General features: G+C 48.9%; 1 protein-coding gene across 3 annotated transcripts in view; it reads left to right on the forward strand.

Annotated features, from left to right (window-relative positions):
* NR4A1 (nuclear receptor subfamily 4 group A member 1) overlaps positions 1-9,670 on the forward strand; it is a 41,466-nt gene extending 31,796 nt beyond the window's left edge. For all 3 annotated transcript variants that reach the window (XM_083427575.1, XM_083427576.1, XM_083427577.1), the window contains exons 3-7: positions 2,583-2,712; positions 4,051-4,202; positions 5,324-5,526; positions 6,540-6,718; positions 8,180-9,670. In XM_083427575.1, coding sequence (XP_083283701.1) covers positions 2,583-2,712; positions 4,051-4,202; positions 5,324-5,526; positions 6,540-6,718; positions 8,180-8,436 — 921 coding nt within the window. In that variant the 3' untranslated portion in view covers positions 8,437-9,670. The remainder of the gene's footprint in view (positions 1-2,582; positions 2,713-4,050; positions 4,203-5,323; positions 5,527-6,539; positions 6,719-8,179) is intronic.
* Positions 9,671-17,472: the final 7,802 nt, after the last annotated feature.

A 17,472-nucleotide genomic window follows, 5' to 3' on the forward strand; every position in this document is an offset into this window, starting at 1 on the left:
TGGAGACCCAAGGTTGGGAAACACTGGTATAGACCAAGCAACAACTGCATTAACTCTGGAGTAAGTGCCTGTGGCCAGGAGAAGACTGGTCTACTAACAGCACAACCCTCCTTCCCATTTCCTAACGTTCCCACTTCTACTGTAGTTTTGGAAAATTATAAACATATACATTTAGAAGCTTGGAGATGATAAATTTCAGGACACAAAACTTCAACGACAGAGGAGTAGGAAGGGGGTTAGTGAACACAAGCAGATCTTGCAAACCAAACCAAGAGGGCTTTCTGGTGGTTCCCTCGCTGCGAGAAGCCAAGTTACAGGGAACCAGGCAGAGGGCCTTCTCGGTGGTGGCACCCTCCCACCAGATGTCAAAGAGAACAACTACTAGACTTTTAGAAGACATCTGAAGGCAGCCCTGTTTAGGGAAGCTTTTAATGTTTAACAGACCACTGTATTTTAATATTTTGTTGGAGGCCGCCCAGAGTGGCTGGGGAACCCCCGGCCAGATGGGTGGGGTATAAATAATTTATTATTATTATTATTATGAATTATTATGGATCCTGACATTTTCTACAAGAGAAGCAGTGTCTGAACACCCTCCTGTAAGTCTAGGTACTTAAAAGCAGCAGGTATATCTGTACTACAAACCTGTTTTTGTTTAGCACCACTTGAAGTCTCGTGGCTCCTTCCACAGGACCCGTAGCTTTGCGAAGATGCTGCAAAGTCATTTTGTTTGTTTGTTTGTTTAACTCTTATATGCCAAAATGGCTTCTGAGTCATTTTACAACTATGGAATCCGTTACAAAATCTATGCATAATTAAATTACACAGAGCATTGCAGCATCTGTCATTAAAATGTACAATAAATCAAGGCAGTTAAAAAGCATGATAATCAAAACACAGCTGAAACAATAAGGTCAAGTTCAGGGAAATGCGTCCCTGAGCAAATGGGCCTGCAGGATCCGTCGGAACGCCAATACTGATGGGGTCTCTCGTATCTCGGCAAGGAGGGCATTCCGCAACGCTGGTGCCACAAGGATAAAGCCCGTCTCCATGTTACCACAAGCTAATAATCATCTGGCCGTGGCAAAACTTAACCGGGTTCCATTTGCTGATCACAATGTCCTTACTGGGCAGCGGAGAAGAAGAAATTCCCTATGAGATTCTTAGCTTGCCTCCCCATTGCCCCCAAAGCGACGGAATAGCTGTGATACCAACTTGTTTGTGGGTAGACATGGCCTCATGCCAATTGTCAAACGGCCAGATCTCCGAATCTGCAAAGCTGTTGGTGGGTGGCTGGGGACATTTTGAATCCTGAAACTTTCTGAGCTAATTTGCTTGGCCAAACTTGAATGGCGGGGGGGATCCACGTTGTCTCTGTCGCTTTGAAGCAGCCATGTGACCCGTTGCTTGTAGTTCAGGTACTTTACTCCTGTAAAGTAGCCAGGAGGAGGAGGTGGCGTCATAGTAGATGCTTGTTTACTTACAAGATTTACCGTATTTTTCGCCCTATAGGACACACTTTTCCCCTCCCAAAATGAAGGGGAAATGTGTGTGCGTCCTATGGGGTGAATGCAGGCTTTCGCTGAAGCCTGGAGAGCGAGGGGGGTCGGTGCGCACCAACCCCTCTCGCCCTCCAGGCTTCAGGAAGCTATCCGCTAGCCGTGGGAGACGCAGCTCTCCCACGGCTAGCGGAGAGCTTGCCGGCACCGAGAAGCTTGGGGCGCGCTGAGCTCAGCACGCCCCAAGCTTCGGGCTTCGCACAGCGCTCTGCTAAGTCCCGCAGCTCTCCCACGGCTTGCGGATAGCAGCCTGTTCTGGGGGCTGGGGTCAGGGGAAGCTTGGGCTTCCCCCGCCCTGCACCTGGGGGGGGAATAAATTTTTTTTTCTTTATTTCCCCCCCAAAAAACAAGGTGCATCCTATGGGCCAGTGCGTCCTATGGGGCGAAAAATACGGTATACAATTTTTGGCTGGGCGTGCAGCAGACCCAACATTCAGCTGCTTCAAAATGCTCAGGTCTCTACCCAGAGCTGTTTGATTTGCATTTTGAACAATTTCAAAACATTTTGGGTGTGTGACTTTCTAACTTGCCCCACAGCTGAGAGCTTCAAAGGCGGCTGCTCAGACCTGCCCCCTTTTTAATGCATATTGCATTAAACTGTTCTCCAGTTGCATGAATGCAGAAAGACCCAGATCTTATGCATACCAAACAAAGACCTTTCAGATTTTTAGTGGTTGAGGTGAGCCAATTGCAGATCTTGGGGAGAGAGAGAGAGAGAGAGAGAGAGACGCTTCGGTTTCTCTGACGTCAGGCCTTCTCAGTGCCATTTCCATCTTTCATCACCCCATTTCTGTGGCCTTATGGTAACAGTACCCACATGCGGAAATGTGAAGGCACAGCGGAAGGTGCGTACGATTTCTGTCGTACCCTTGTGAAACTGGAAACGGCGGGGTTGTAGGAACACTGCAATAAATAAACGGGCCTTTTGTCTTTCTCGACACCGAGCTTGGAGATGCCCTATGTGTTTTTGCGCATGTGTGTGATGAGTCCTAAATGTCCCCGCTGCCGTTCTGTCTCCCGTAGCGCACTGTACAGAAGAACGCCAAATACATCTGCTTAGCCAATAAAGACTGCCCTGTGGACAAGAGGAGGAGAAACCGGTGCCAGTTTTGTCGTTTCCAGAAGTGCCTTGCCGTAGGAATGGTCAAAGAAGGTAAGAGACGTCCCTGTTCGTTGAGTTTGATGTGCAGGTTAAAGTGTTAATAAGATCAGGGGTTTAATCGGCTTGTGGCCTGTGTTATTTGCCCAAGGCAAGCACCTTAATGCGTCTGGTCTTCGCAATCACTGGCAGATTTAAATCTCATTTTACAGTCATCAACGTCCATTGAAGCAGTCAGGAATATCTGTTCTTCAGCCGTGAATTGTCAGAAGGATTAAGGGGTGATTAGGTTCTGCGCTGATGTGATCTGTGCCACATTTTGGCAGGGTGCACTAGCTAACAACAGTCTGCTGGTGTCATTGCCTCGCTCTGGCCAGTGAGATCTACATAAAGGGGTTTGGGGCTTTTTAAGTGTGGGGTCAGGAGCAGAATTGTTCAGAGCAAAGAGCCAATGAGAGAGGACATGTAAATGACTTAGCATGAGGGGAGGAGAAGCAACTCTTTCGCAAGCTTCCTTTGACTGTCCAAGACCAGCACTTGAGATTTCAAACAGGCATGTGGAACCTGCAGCCCTCCAGATGCTGTGGGACTCCAACTCCCATCAGCCCCCAGCCAGCTTGGCCAGTGGTCAGAGGTGATGGGAGTTGTAGTTTAGTAGCATCGAGAGAGGTCACCCACTTAATATAAGTATCGCATTCCGCACTTCTGTTGTGCAGTTGTGAAATACAGTGGTACCTAAGGTTACAAGCACCTCGGGTTACAAACACTTTGGGTTACAGACTCCGCTAACCTGGAAATACAGTGGTACCTTGGGTTAAGTACTTAATTCGTTCCGGAGCTCTGTTTTTTAACCTGAAACTGTTCTTAACCTGAAGCACCACTTTAGCTAATGGGGCCTCCTGCTGTCTCCACGCCGCCGGAGCCTGATTTCTGTTCTTATCCCAAAGCAAAGTTATTAACCCGGGGTACTATTTCTGGGTTAGCAGAGTGTGTAACCTGAAGCGTATGTAACCCGAGGTACCACTGTAGTACCTCGGGTTAAGAACTTTACCTCAGGATGAGAACAGAAATCACGCGGCGGTAGGAGGCCCCATTAGCTAAAGTGGTACCTCAGGTTAAGAATGGTTTCAGGTTATTAACAGACCTCTGGAACGAATTACGTTCGTAACCAGAGGTACCACTGTTACAGAATACCCCAACCCGCCATCTTGCGAAACGTACCTAGCATACGGCAATTAGACCAATGCCTACTCCACTTTGGCCGGGATCCAAATTCCATTCTGCGATTAAAACCTTCCTAAGCCTCACAGTTAGTCCTGTCGATAGTTCCTGCACGTCTCTGCTCCCAACCTCTCTGAATGTGTGTCTTTTTTCACTTCCTCCTTCCCTCAGTGGTGCGGACGGACAGCTTGAAAGGCCGGCGTGGTCGTTTGCCCTCCAAACCCAAGCAAACTCAAGACACTTCTCCAGTCAGCCTCATCTCCTCGCTTGTGAGAGCGCACATAGATTCCATACCCAGCGCAACAAAGCTTGATTATTCCAAGGTACTTACTGATCTGTGGCACTCGTGGCTGACTTGGGCTGGGGGCGGCGGGGGGGAGAATGTGCCAGGCAGATAAATTAAACACATTTGTACTTTGTTCCTTGTGGGATGCCCCAAATGGTCCCGTGGCAGGCTGAAATGCCCTGAAATAATGGTGCCATTTTAAGTGCCTAGGTAGTCTAACATGCCATGGAATGACTTGGAGCAAAGGGCTAGGCAATTTAGCAGGGCGAAGCCCTTCCCAACAGATGCCGCAGATCCTGTTAGTAGAATATGCCTGAGCTGAAGGGGTGGGGGGGGGTGTTTTTGGATACACCTTCCAGCCCCAAATCAGCAGCCTAGACACTTGAAATGGCTCGTGACACTTGAAATGGCTTGAAAAGACACTAGAAATGGCTTGAAATGGCTCGTGAGCAGAGAATACAATATATTGGGGTAGGACAGCTGGGGGGGAGGGGGGAATCACACCTAGCAAACAATGCATCCCTTTGGTTTCAGATAGAATGTGGGAAAGGGTAAGGGGACCCCTAACCATTAGGTCCAGTCGTGGCCGACTCTGGGGTTGCGGCGCTCATCTCGCTTTATTGGCTGAGGGAGCCGGCGTACAGATTCTGGGTCATGTGGCCAGCATGACTAAGCCACTTCTGGCGAACCAGAGCAGCGCACGTAAACGCCATTTACCTTCCCGCCGGAGCGGTACCGATTTATCTACTTGCACTTTGATGTGCTTTCAAACTGCTAGGTTGGCAGGAGCAGGGACCGAGCAACGGGAGCCGACCCCGTCGCGGGCATTCGTCTACCCATGTGCTATCTGAAACCCAAGGGGCGCAATGGTTGCCAGATGTGAAATACATTGGCATTGTTTTCAGCTCTCCTATGCCATTATTCGTAATCTCTGGCTTGAGATGCATTATTTGGCCATTCAAATGAGAGTCTTGAGTTCATCAACCTTGATTCCTCTCTATCAGCGCTAGCAAGGAGAATGTCATTGTGCTGGTGATAGCGTCTACACTCCTGCCTGTCTCTCTACCCCCTCCCAAAATAAAATGAGTGTGTTATCAGGGCCATGAGCTGGGTTGTGCCTGCTCTTCAACCTTTTTGCTTGTTTCCTCCCCTCCCCAGTTCCAGGAATCTGTCTCCTACCAGTTTGAGAAGGAGGACTGTGTCGACGTGCAGCAGTTCTACGACCTGTTGACAGGCTCGATGGACGTCATCCGGAAATGGGCGGAGAAGATCCAGGGCTTCCTAGAGCTTCCGAAAGAGGATCAAGACCTGCTTTTGGAATCTGCTTTTTTGGAGCTCTTCATTCTCCGGCTAGCGTACAGGTAAACGCAGGGCTGCCGTACAAAACCCACAGTGATCCGCTTAGCCTCTAAATTTGGGGCAAGCTCAGTAGGTCACCTCGTATCAGGTTGCAGAGATGGTGACAGTATGGCAAAATAAAACAAACAGATGCAAGAGGAAAAGGGAATCCTCCATATATAGACCCAGAGCCCTTGAATTGAACATTATTGCATTATGGGCCCTCTAAACATCTGATAGGGATGCGGGTGGCGCTGTGGGTTAAACCACAGAGCCTAGGACTTGCCATCAGAAGGTTGGCGGTTCGAATCCCCGTGATGGGGTGAGCTTCCGTTGCTCGGTTCCTGCTCTTGCCAATCTAGCAGTTTGAAAGCACAAAGTGCAAGTAGATAACTAGGTACCGCTCTGGCGGGAAGGTAAACGGCGTTTCCGTACGCTGCTCTGGTTCGCCAGAAGCGCCTTAGTCATGCTGGCCACATGACCCAGAAGCTGTACACCGGCTCCCTCGGCCAATAAAGCGAGATGAGCGCCACAACCCCAGAGTCGGTCACGACTGGACCTAATGGTCAGGGGTCCCTTTACCTTTTTAGACATCTGATAGGGGACGCTGTGAGCAAAGGAAGCCTTTGTTTACAGTCTCTCTTTCCTTACTCTGGAAGGGAAGGGCTTCGGCGTGTCATGCTGGGACAAGGGAATTGTGGGAGAGAGAAGACCACAGGTGCTGTTTTTGCCCCAAAGTGGGTGGGTAGGAGAGCCTAGTGGGAGCAGACATGGCTTTCACAGCCAGTTCAGGAGGCTCCTCGACTCAAGACCTCTGTCTGGAACAAATGCTGTGCCTGCCTGTGACCCTGGGATTCCAAGTTCCAGCGAAGCAGCAGCGTTTGGCAATGAGCTCCAACTGCCCAGTCCAAGCCAACATTGCCCGGCAAACTCCCATGGCTTGCCCTGCTGGCTCTATGCCCTTCCCTCCAGTGGCCGACACACACTGTCCAAGTTTCAACTCAAACCGTGCTCTCTCTCTCTCTCTCTTATGCAGGTCCAAGCCAGAAGAAGGCAAGCTGATATTCTGCAACGGAGTGGTGCTCCATCGGATGCAGTGTGTCCGAGGCTTTGGAGAGTGGATTGACTCCATCATCGAGTTCTCCCAGAGCCTCCACCGCATGAACATCGATGTGCCCTCCTTCTCCTGCCTCGCGGCGCTTGTCATCATCACAGGTAGGCCCGGCGCCCACATCACTGGGGTGGTTCTCCGGGGTGCACGGGTGAGGCTGCGGAAAGCGCAGGTTGATAGGCAGGATCGAGGAAGCCCCGGATCTCTGGAAGGGAGGTGCTTAAGGCTGCCAATCAGTTTGTGACATCTCTAGGCGCCTTCAGAGAAAGGGATAGATCAGATCTACTTGCTCTGGGAGGGACGCAGGTGGCACTGTGGGTTAAACCACAGAGCCTAGGACTTACTGATCAGAAGGTCGGCGGTTCAAATCTCCACGACAGGGTGAGCTCCCGTTGCTCGGTCCCTGCTCCTGCCAACCTAGCAGTTTGAAAGCACGTCAAAGTGCAAGTAGATAAATAGGTACCGCTCCAGCGGGAAGGTAAACGGCGTTTCCATGCGCTGCACTGGTTCACCAGAAGCGGCTTAGTCATGCTGGCCACATGACCCGGAAGCTGTACACCGGTTCCCTCGGCCAATAAAGTTAGATGAGTGCCGCAACCCCAGAGTCGGCCACGACTGGACCTAATGGTTAGGGGTCCCTTTACCTTTACTTGCTCTGGGAGGGGGTGTCCAGCAATATCTGGAAGGCACCACCACTCCAGTCCTGAAAGCCGAGCCCAGGCGTGGCTTGGCGAGGGAGGGAGCCTGTCGTGGGTGCGCCCAGTTGTTTCCCCTTGTGCCCTTTCAAAAATCTGCGCCCGGGGACACAGTCCCCCCGGTCCTTCTTTCGCTATGTCCCGACACCTGAGTAGCATGGAACACCATGAGATACTTATGGGACCTTAGGGAGCCCAATATGTCTGACTGCATCAGGGAGAATAATAAATAAGAATAATTTTTTATTTACACCCCGCCCTTCCCGGTTCAGAAAACCGGGCTCAGGGCAGCTAACAACAAATTTAAAACACTTATTGATGCAACAAAAAACAGCATAAAATACAGTATGAAATGTGAATAGCAATAAATTCAGAATTCAAAAATCAATTTAGGGGGGAAATCCATCCAATAAACATTAGGTGATCACCAGGGCTAGCTGGCTAAATTAGTCCTATTTGGGCCAGCGAGGAGACCAGGGGAGAATTAGCTGTGGGATCCCGGAGCGGGTAATCTTAATAAAAAGGGGAAAGAGAGGGAAGGAAAGATAAGGCTAAGTTCAAATTGAAAGCCAGGTAGAATAGCTCTGTCTTACAGGCCCTGCGGAAGGAAGTTAAATCCTGCAGGGCCCTGGTCTCATGGGACAGAGCATTCCACCAGGTCGGAGCCATCACTAAGAAGGCCCTGGCCCTGGTGGAGGATAATCTGACTTCCTTAGGGCCCGGGACCTCTATAAACGATGCTTATTTAAGGTCCTCTTCGGGGCATACTAGGAGATGTCCTTGGTTCGCTCTCGTGTTTAACAGCTCCTTCCCTATTCTTTCTTTGCTGCCGCCGCCATTTCCTCCTTTTCGCCGGCATCTCCAAACCAGACCGCCATGGGTTAAAAGAGCCAAAGAAGGTTGAAGACCTCCAGAACCGCATTGTCAGCTGCCTTAAAGACCACGTGACTTCCACCACCAACGAGCAGCTCCACCCAAACTGCCTCTCGAAGCTGCTGGGCAAGCTCCCCGAACTCCGTACCTTGTGCACTCAAGGGCTCCAGCGCATCTTCTACCTGAAGCTCGAGGATCTGGTCCCCCCGCCGCCCATCGTGGACAAAATATTCATGGACACGCTGCCTTTCTGAGGACTCCGAAGGAAGGAAGGAAGCTGCCGTGAATCAGTGGTTCTTCCTGTTTGGGGGGAGGGTGGCTTTATATATATATTTGGGGAGGGGCTGGCAGATGGACAGAAACTGGCAGAGGGGATTTCCTTGCCACCCCATCACCTGGAGGGGAGTTTGCAGGGACATTTTTCTCCCCCAGAGACATTACAGAGGATGTTTAAAATTTTTAAGCCTAGTGGTCGGATGATGAAGGCCACTAGCGTTATCATGCCCACCCACCCCTTTCTCCTTTCGTCCACCCTTTTTGATCTTGGAGTTTAGTGGGACATTGCTCTCCTTCTCTCGTCTCCTCTTCCTCTCTCTGAACTTCCGACAACTTTTTTGGAGTTTGTGTTCTTCTTTTTTTTAACCTTGTGGGGAGCGGTGGGGAGGGGGGAATATCCCGGTGTGCCTTCTAGGGTTACATGCACAATATCCCTATATAATGCTGCCTTTCCCATGTAACTTGCCAACGGCTCCACACGTGCAATGCGACGCCTAAATTCCATACAGTTGCACAGATCAGCTTTGTGTAATACATGTGGAATATGTTGGTGTTTTGTGTTTTTTGTTGGTTTTTTTAAAGGCTGGTTAGGGATTTAAAGAAAAAAGAATTGCCTTCTCTTACTTTATCCATGTTCCTGGCCCTGGCAAAGAATTCCCTCTCAAGTATGGGAACTGGATGAGGTTTTTTGTTTTTCCAACTCCCTTCCGTAAAAGCTGCTTGCAATCTTGAACTCGGTGCAACTTGGGGGGGAGTGGCGGCGCAGTTTTGCCGTAAGTAAGCACATATCCCTCTGATAGCTTGTTCTTCCCACCTGCCGCTTCGTCAGGGGCGGCCAAGTTTTGTCGGATGGTGTTTTTGTGTTCTTTTTTGTGTGTGTAAAAGTTGTATATAAGAGGATGGGCACGTTGGCTTTGTAAATACAGATGAATGGATGATTGAATGAATGGCAGAGGAGGGAAAGCGGGGGGGGGGGAGGGCTCTTCTGTTTGAGCCGCTGAGAAATGTGCTTCGCCCTAAATTTGCAGGACACCTTCTGCCTTTCTGTGTATATAACTTTGTATTGTAAAGTCTGCCAAACTTTTTTTTTTTTTGACATTTATATTTGTCTATCCCTCCTTTCCAATTTCCAGTATGTGACTTTTTTCCAATTATTAATATATATTTAATATATTGAATTAAAAAAAAAAACCTGAGTAGATGTACTTCTAATCCGACTTTGTTTCTTTGCTTGATCGCGAGACGTGTGTGCCGGTGTAAAACGAGCTGTTTGAAACTGGAGTTTCCTTTTAAAATGAGACAGTCTCTTTCTGGGTTTTCTGTCCTAGCTTATCTTAACTTGAAAGGTTAAAGCGGGAGTCAGGCACTGCCTCCTTATGTCATGTGTGCACTTTTGTGTCGCCGTCTTTCCTGGTCAAACAGGTTTTGTGAAACATAAGCTGCTGCTTTTCACAAAGCGTTAAGACCATTGTCCACTTATCTGCAGCTTCTCTTCCAGCTGTCTCTTGGAGAAGATTACCAGGATCGAACCTGGAGACTTAATGTACCGTATTTTTCGCTCTATAGGATGCACTTTTTCCCCTCCAAAAATTAAGGGGAAATGTGTGTGCATCCTATGGAGCGAATGCAAGCTCCTTGGCTTCAGCGATAGCAATGCGAAGCCTCCAAAGCGCAGGGGGAGCGCTCCCTCCGCGCTCCGGAGGCTTCGCGTTGCTCTCCAGGCTTCAGGGACCTGCGATCCGCAGGCTTCAGGTTCCTTTCGCTGAAGCCGGGAGAGCAAGACTCTCGCGCTGTGGGAACTCGCGCTGCGCTCTGAAGGCTTCAGGGATAGCCGCCTGAAGCCTCTGGAGGCTTCGGGTTCCTTTTGCTGAAGCCGGGAGAGCAAGACTCTCCTGGCTTCAGCAGAGAGGGAGAGCTACGCAGTGCCCCTTCAGCCAAGCAGGAGGAGAAATGGAAGGGGCTCCGTTTCTCTTGCCGCTTCGCTGAAGGGGCGCTGAGCAGAGAGGGAGAGAATTTTTTTTTCTTGTTCTCCCCCTCTAAAACAAAGTGCGTCCTATAGAGCGAAAAATACGGTATGTAAACCTATGTGCCCCTATCCCTGAGCTATGACCCCAAAGTCAGCGTACCAGCAGTAAAAATAGCAGGTGTGTTCACTCCCCCAAGCAGGAATCTCTCACTGTCTTCAGCAGATGCTCTTAATGAAAATATAAATAGCATTACTTTAAAAAGGGGTATTCGCTCATTTTGCACAAATCTGATAAAATGATAGAACTTGCCAACTTTGAGGTGGTTGATAACTCCATCCTTAAGCAAGCAAACTGTGATCACTTTGAGAAGTAACACTGTACACATTCTGCTTGAGAGGTTTTGAAAATCATAGAATCGGAAGGGACAAGTCATCTTGTACAATCCCCGGCATCCAAACATCCATGACAGATGGCCTCCCAATCTCTGCTTTAAAAGCCCCGCAAGGGAGTCCATTTCACTGTCAAACAGCTCTTGCTGTCAGAAAGTTGAGTCAGAATCTCCTGAGTCTTGCCCTCCAGAGCAGGAGAAAACAAGCTTTCTCCCTGTTCCATGTCATGTGCATTCTGAAGAAGTGTGCATGCACACAAAAGCTCATACCAATAACTAACTTAAAAGCAAAGGGACCCCTGACCATTAGGTCCAGTCGTGACCAACTCTGGGGTTGCGGCGCTCATCTCGCTTTATTGGCCGAGGGAGCCGGCGTACAGCTTCCGAGTCGTGGCCAGCATGACTAAGCCGCTTCTGCCGAACCAGAGCAGCGCACGGAAACGCCGTTTACCTTCCTGCCAGAGCGGTACCTATTTATCTACTTGCACTTTGAGGTGCTTTCGAACTGCTAGGTTGGCAGGAGCAGGAACCGAGCAACGGGAGCTCACCCTGTCGCAGGGATTCGAACCACCGACCTTCTGATCGGCAACTTCTAGGCTCCGTGGTTTAACCCACAGCGCCACCCGTGTCCCTTAATAACTACTTAACTTAGTTGGTCTCTAAGGTGCTACTGGAAGGCATTTTTTTATTTTGTTCCAGGTTTCCGGCGTTCAGGAGCTGAAATGTTCAAGTACCAAGGCGTTTGAGAACCAAGGTTCCACTGTATTATTACTATTATTATTTGGCCATACAATCTCGACTGCAGGCTGTTTCTAAGGCAGAATGATTTCTGTGTAGGGATGCCACTGCATTCTCAGAGTAGTTCTGAGGAACCACCCTTCCAAGTGTCTCCTCCAAGCCCGCCCCTCCTATGTCACGGGCGGGGTTCAAGGCCTGGCACTGATGTGGCTTGCCCAGTGTTCCCTGCCAAGCCCCACTCGGCACCACCTGTGGTGCGGATTAAGAAGGGGCTATTTGGGTGGCAGAGATAAGCCTGGCATTTGTCAGCTCAGTGGGGGCTGCCCCACCCCACCTCCCAACAGCCCGTTGATAGCAACAGATCTGACACAGTAGGGTCTCCCTCCCTTTAGGCAATGCCTGTGTTCCACCAACTGGAATGTTTAGCCTACAAGATGCATCTAAACAGCTGTTCTGGATCACACCAGTGGTGAACCCAGGACCAGGACCCAGCCTGCAAAGAGGGATCTGGCTTCGGAAAGCGGTAGCATAACACGGAGATTTTTTTTTAATTAATATTTTTATTGAAAAAATAATAATTATAAAGAAATAATGTGATACAGAGAAAAAAAGATGGGAGGTGAACAAATATGTATATAAGGAAGAGAGAGAGAAACAATCTGCAAAAATGCAATGTAATATACTCCTATAAACTCTTAAATGCGGCGGTACCTCGGGTTACAGACGCTTCAGGTTACAGACTCCGCTAACCCAGAAATAGTACCTCGGGTTAAGAGCTTTGCTTCGGGATGAGAACAGAAATCCCGGTGCGGTGGCAGCGGGAGGCCCCATTAGCTAAAGTGGTACCTCTGGTTAAGAACAGTTTCAGGTTAAGAACAGACCTCCAGAACGAATTAAGTTCTTAACCCGAGGTACCACTGTAAATTGATATAGTGTTATCCTAATGCAAATGTAGATGTTAATAGCCTACTACATTCGGCACAAACTCATTCCAGATGTTGTCATCTTTATCCAAACAAAGTCTACACCTGTAAGCACTCGGTTCATAAGTTGTCATATTGTCGGCCCATTGATTAAAGGGAATCATATGTTTAATTCTTCCAGTTCATCAGTTTCTCTTGGCCATCATTAGGGCACGTGGAATCAATTCTGGTTGCCCCATTGTTAATTTCCATACAATAGGTATATAGTTCAAAAGAATACACTCCTCTGAAAGATTTGACTTTTTTTGCAGTCATAGTTGCACAGCCCAGCATTATCTCCCAGAATTTGGTTAAGTGTGGAACACTATACAAACATATGTTTCAGGCAAGCCACATGTCCCTGCCACATCTCCAACACAGAGTTATCTTAGCTAGTCCTTTTTTTATACAATGCGGGTGGCGCTGTGGATAAAAGCCTCAGCGCCTAGGGCTTGCCGATCGAAAGGTCGGCGGTTCGAATCCCCGCGGCGGGGTGCGCTCCCGTTGTTCGGTCCCAGCGCCTGCCAACCTAGCAGTTCGAAAGCATCCCTGGGGGCAAGTAGATAAATAGGGATCGCTTACTAGCGGGAAGGTAAACGGCGTTTCCGTGTGCTGCGCTGGCTCGCCAGAGCAGCGATATCACGCTGGCCACGTGACCCGGAAGTGTCTGTGGACAGCACTGGCCCCGGCCTCTTGAGTGAGATGGGTGCACAACCCTAGAGTCTGTCAAGACTGGCCCGTACGGGCAGGGGTACCTTTACCTTTTACCTTTAAAGGAGCCCAATAGATTCCAAGTACAGTGGTACCTCAGTTTACAAACTTAATCTGTTCCGGAAGTCTGTTCTTAAACTGAAACCGTTCTTAAACTGAGATGCGCTTTCCCTAATGAGGCCTCTCACCACCAGTGCCCTTCCACCGTTCGGATTCCGTTCTTAGACCAAAGTAAAGTTCGCAAACTGGGACACTACTTCCGGTTTTGCAGAGTTCGTAAACCGAATAGTTCGCAAACAGGGCTGTTCGTAAACCGAGGTACCACTGTATCTAAGGTATTGACTGAATCTTAAATTAAGACTTATACAACAGAAAACAATATTAGCACAGCACAGAGTAGCAATAATCAGAACTTGCTGCTTCCTGCTACCCACGCCCATCTGGCAGCTTCAGATATTAAGGACAACTTAAGAACAAAAGCAGATGCTCAGAGAATTCTAGGATCTCTTTATATTTTTTAACGTGCCGGCTTATTTTTCTTATCAAATTTCCACCTGCCCAGAAATTTATGCAAGAAGGCATTTTCGATTAACAGTCTGCTGCAGACCCAGGAGAGGAGAAGATCTAATTTGGGCAAGATCTAATTTGGTCCTCACAATGTCCTAATTGGGGCAAGATCTAGGAGGAGGTGCTGTGCTCAATAGGCCTGAGCCGTTTTGTTTCTTTGAATAAAGATTTAACCTTACCTAACACCCTGCGAGTTACTGCTGACCTGTTCCAGCCACTTGCCCTGACAGGAAGATTTGAACTAGGCAAAAACTCTTGAGGAAAAAGTGGAACGAGGCTTGAAGCATCCCATAGGTCTGCATGCTGATGTAAACAATTATAAATCGGCATGTATACCTAGTTCAGTTTGACCATAATGTAGAAATTCCTTTGCTTAAACAGGAAGGAAGGAAGGGTTGTTTTGACTTGTTTCAAAATGATTCCGTACAAAGTTTCAAAGGGATTGCATCAAATGATCCCGAAATCAGCGTGTTTTTTGTCTTAGAATCATAGAGTTGGAAGCACCCTGTGAATCATCTGGTCCAGCCCTCTGCACTGCAGCTGTCCCATACAGGGATTGAACCTGCAACCATGACATTATCAGCACCACGCTCTAACCAACTGAGCTATCTAGTGCTTGAAAGCATACACTTTTCAGAGCTGCCAAGCGGGTCACCAGGTACAGTGGTACCTCAGGTTACAGATGCTTCAGGTTACGGATGCTTCAGGTTACAGACTCTGCTAACCCAGAAATAGTACCTTGGGTTCAGAACTTTGCTTCAGGATGAGAACAGAAATGGCGCAGCGGCAACAGGAGACCCCATTAGCTAAAGTGTTGCTTCAGGTTAAGAACAGTTTCAGGTTAAGAATGGACCTCCAGAATGAATTAAGTTCTTAACCCGAGGTACCACTGTACAAATTTATCTTCTTGTAAGGGCTTTCCAATACCTCCGGTGCTCCTCTCATGCCTCAACACCATACTTTCATCTTGGCATTACGCAGTTATTGTTGTTGCCAGTTTATAATTCTTGGCCCATGCAGCTTTTTGAAATGGAGAACAGGTGAGAATGGTTTTAGCCAAACGCAGGTGAAAGGCTTGACAATATTTTGTTGCATTTATGAATCACTTCCCATGAAACATCTCAAAGCAATTAACAATAAAACATATATATAAAGGTAAAGGTACCCCTGCCCGTACAGGCCAGTCTTGCCAGACTCTAGGGTTGTGCGCTCATCTCACTCTATAGGCCAGGAGCCAGCGCCGTCCGCAGACACTTCCGGGTCACGTGACAAGCTGCATCTGGCGAGCCAGCGCAGCACATGGAACGCCGTTTACCTTCCCACTGGTAAGCGGTCCCTATTTATCTACTTGCACCCAGAGGTGCTTTCGAACTGCTAGGTTGGCAGGCGCTGGGACCGAACGACGGGAGCGCACCCCGCCATGGGGATTCGAACCGCCGACCATGCGATCGGTAAGTCCTAGGCACTGAGGTTTTACCCACAGCACCACCCGCGTCCCAAAAAACATATATATAAACCATTTCAAATCCAATACAGATATAGGGCATTTCTGGATGACCTGTTTGTTGAGAATCATTTGTTTGCAGGGAAACTAGACAATGCTGGCTATGTAATGAGCATTTATTCTGATTCACTTGTGGGAAGCTTAGGTGATATTGCATCAAATAAAGTATTATCTCACACTTTCCAGTGTGTTTGTTCATCTGTTTGTTTGCTTGGCTGGTTGTAAGTCACTTGAGCTTGCCTTGGGCAAGATAAGATGACTAACAAAATTATTTATTTATTTATTTATTTATTCATTCCCATGCATTTTACTTTTACTTTCCTTGCTGCAAAAAGTCTGATCTATTCCGAAAGCGGGTTTGCTTTGCAAGACTCCCCAATCGGTTTATAATTGCACAACCTAAATTTGCTGGTACAGTGGTACCTCAGGTTAAGAACTTAATTCATTCTGGAGGACCGTTCTTAACCTGAAACTGTTCTTAAGCTGAGGTACCACTTTAGCTAATGGGGCCTCCCGCTGCTGCCGTGCCGCCACCAAGCAATTTCTGTTCTCATCCTGAAGCAAAGTTCTTAACCTGAGGTACTATTTCTGGGTTAGTCTGTAACTTGAAGCGCCTGTAACCTGAAGTGGCTGTAACCTGAGGTACCACTGTACATGACTGAATCCCACCCAAAAAGAGTTTGGAAGTGTCCACAAACTGGAATAAAAATATCCACTTAAAAGATGTTGAAAAGGTAAGGTCTTCAACAGATGTCTTAAAGCGGGCTTCCTCAACCTCAGCCCTCCAGATGTTTTGAGACTACAATTCCCACCATCCCTGACCACTGGTCCTGCTAGCTAAGGATCATGGGAGCTGTAGGCCAAAAACAACTGGAGGGCCAAGGCACTAGAAATGGCAAGATGCCTCCTCCCACATTTCAGCTTTTTAAGCCAGTGAGTGCAGTGGTGTAGCGTGGGGGGTGCAGGGGGGGCCGGCCGCACCGGGCGCAACATCTGGGGGGGGGCGCTCGCACTCGCAGCTCTCTGCCCCTACCTGGCTCACTCACTCTCTCTCACTGCAGTGCTGGCTGTGCGAATCCGATCCGAGCCGCCGGGTCGCCGCCCACTGTGGAGGGGAGGGTGCCAGGCATGCGGTGCGGTGCGGAGAGAGAGCGAGGGACTATCTGGGGGAGGGACAGTGCAGCGGGGGGCGCAAATTACTTGCCTTGCCCCGGGTTAGGGGGCACAAATTACTTGCCTTGCCCCGGGTGCTGACAACCCACGCTACGCCACTGAATGAGTGACGTCAGAACTGAACTTGACACGTGTGTTGTTGGGACTCCAGGCCAGGAGTGGGGAGCCTCTAGCCCCCAGGAGATCCTTTCCCCCAAACCACGCCCACCTGCCCATCAGCTGATGTCACTGGGGCACATGGGCCTTTCTTGCACAGCCCCAGGGAAGGTGCAGGAGAGGCTGCCCTAGCAATTTTCTCAGGGGTTGACGGTTTTGTCAGGAGCCGATGAGAACTGCTCTCCTTGACCTGAACACCCCTTGTATCTTCTCAAAAGCAGCTGCAATAGCTGTGGTAAGAAGGCAAAGGGACCCCCTTGGCAGAACGAGCCCCACAACAGGGCTGCATTTTGAAGCCAGTGAAGTAATACACACTACCATCCCAAAAGGCTATTAAATTACATCCTTGCCCCTCTGCTCCTCCAATAGAACTGGTTCCCGATCAAGACTCTAAGCAAATAATTAGACCACAGGGAGTTGTGCCAATGCAAGGAATCCCCTCTCAGATGCTAGTACCCCACCCGGACACTGTGGTTGGAAGGCATCTGGTTGCCATGGTAACATTCCCTGATCCTCTTAGAGGAGCCTCATGGGCATGTCTCAGGTAAGGTAAATGATAGGAGCAAGCAGCTGAGCTTGGATCTGAACAGGCAGCCGGGAGATTAGAGTTCTGCTTACCTCCTGACCACAGTCCCTGGATTTTCTCTTAATTTCAGGAATCAGTTTGCACCCATGCTCTTCAATCTCTCCCAGGTTGTGCTGCACTGTCAATATTGTTTGTGCAATTGGAAGGGGTTGGACTAGATGATTCTCGGGGTCCCTTCTGACTCTAGGTGAAATATACTCGGAGTCCTATAGTGATTTCATGCTCTTTATTGCAGCTTGTAAAACAGTAATTGAATCCCCCC

Source organism: Podarcis tiliguerta (assembly GCF_965153285.1).
Source record: "Podarcis tiliguerta genome assembly, chromosome: 2".
Lineage (NCBI taxonomy): Eukaryota > Metazoa > Chordata > Lepidosauria > Squamata > Lacertidae > Podarcis > Podarcis tiliguerta.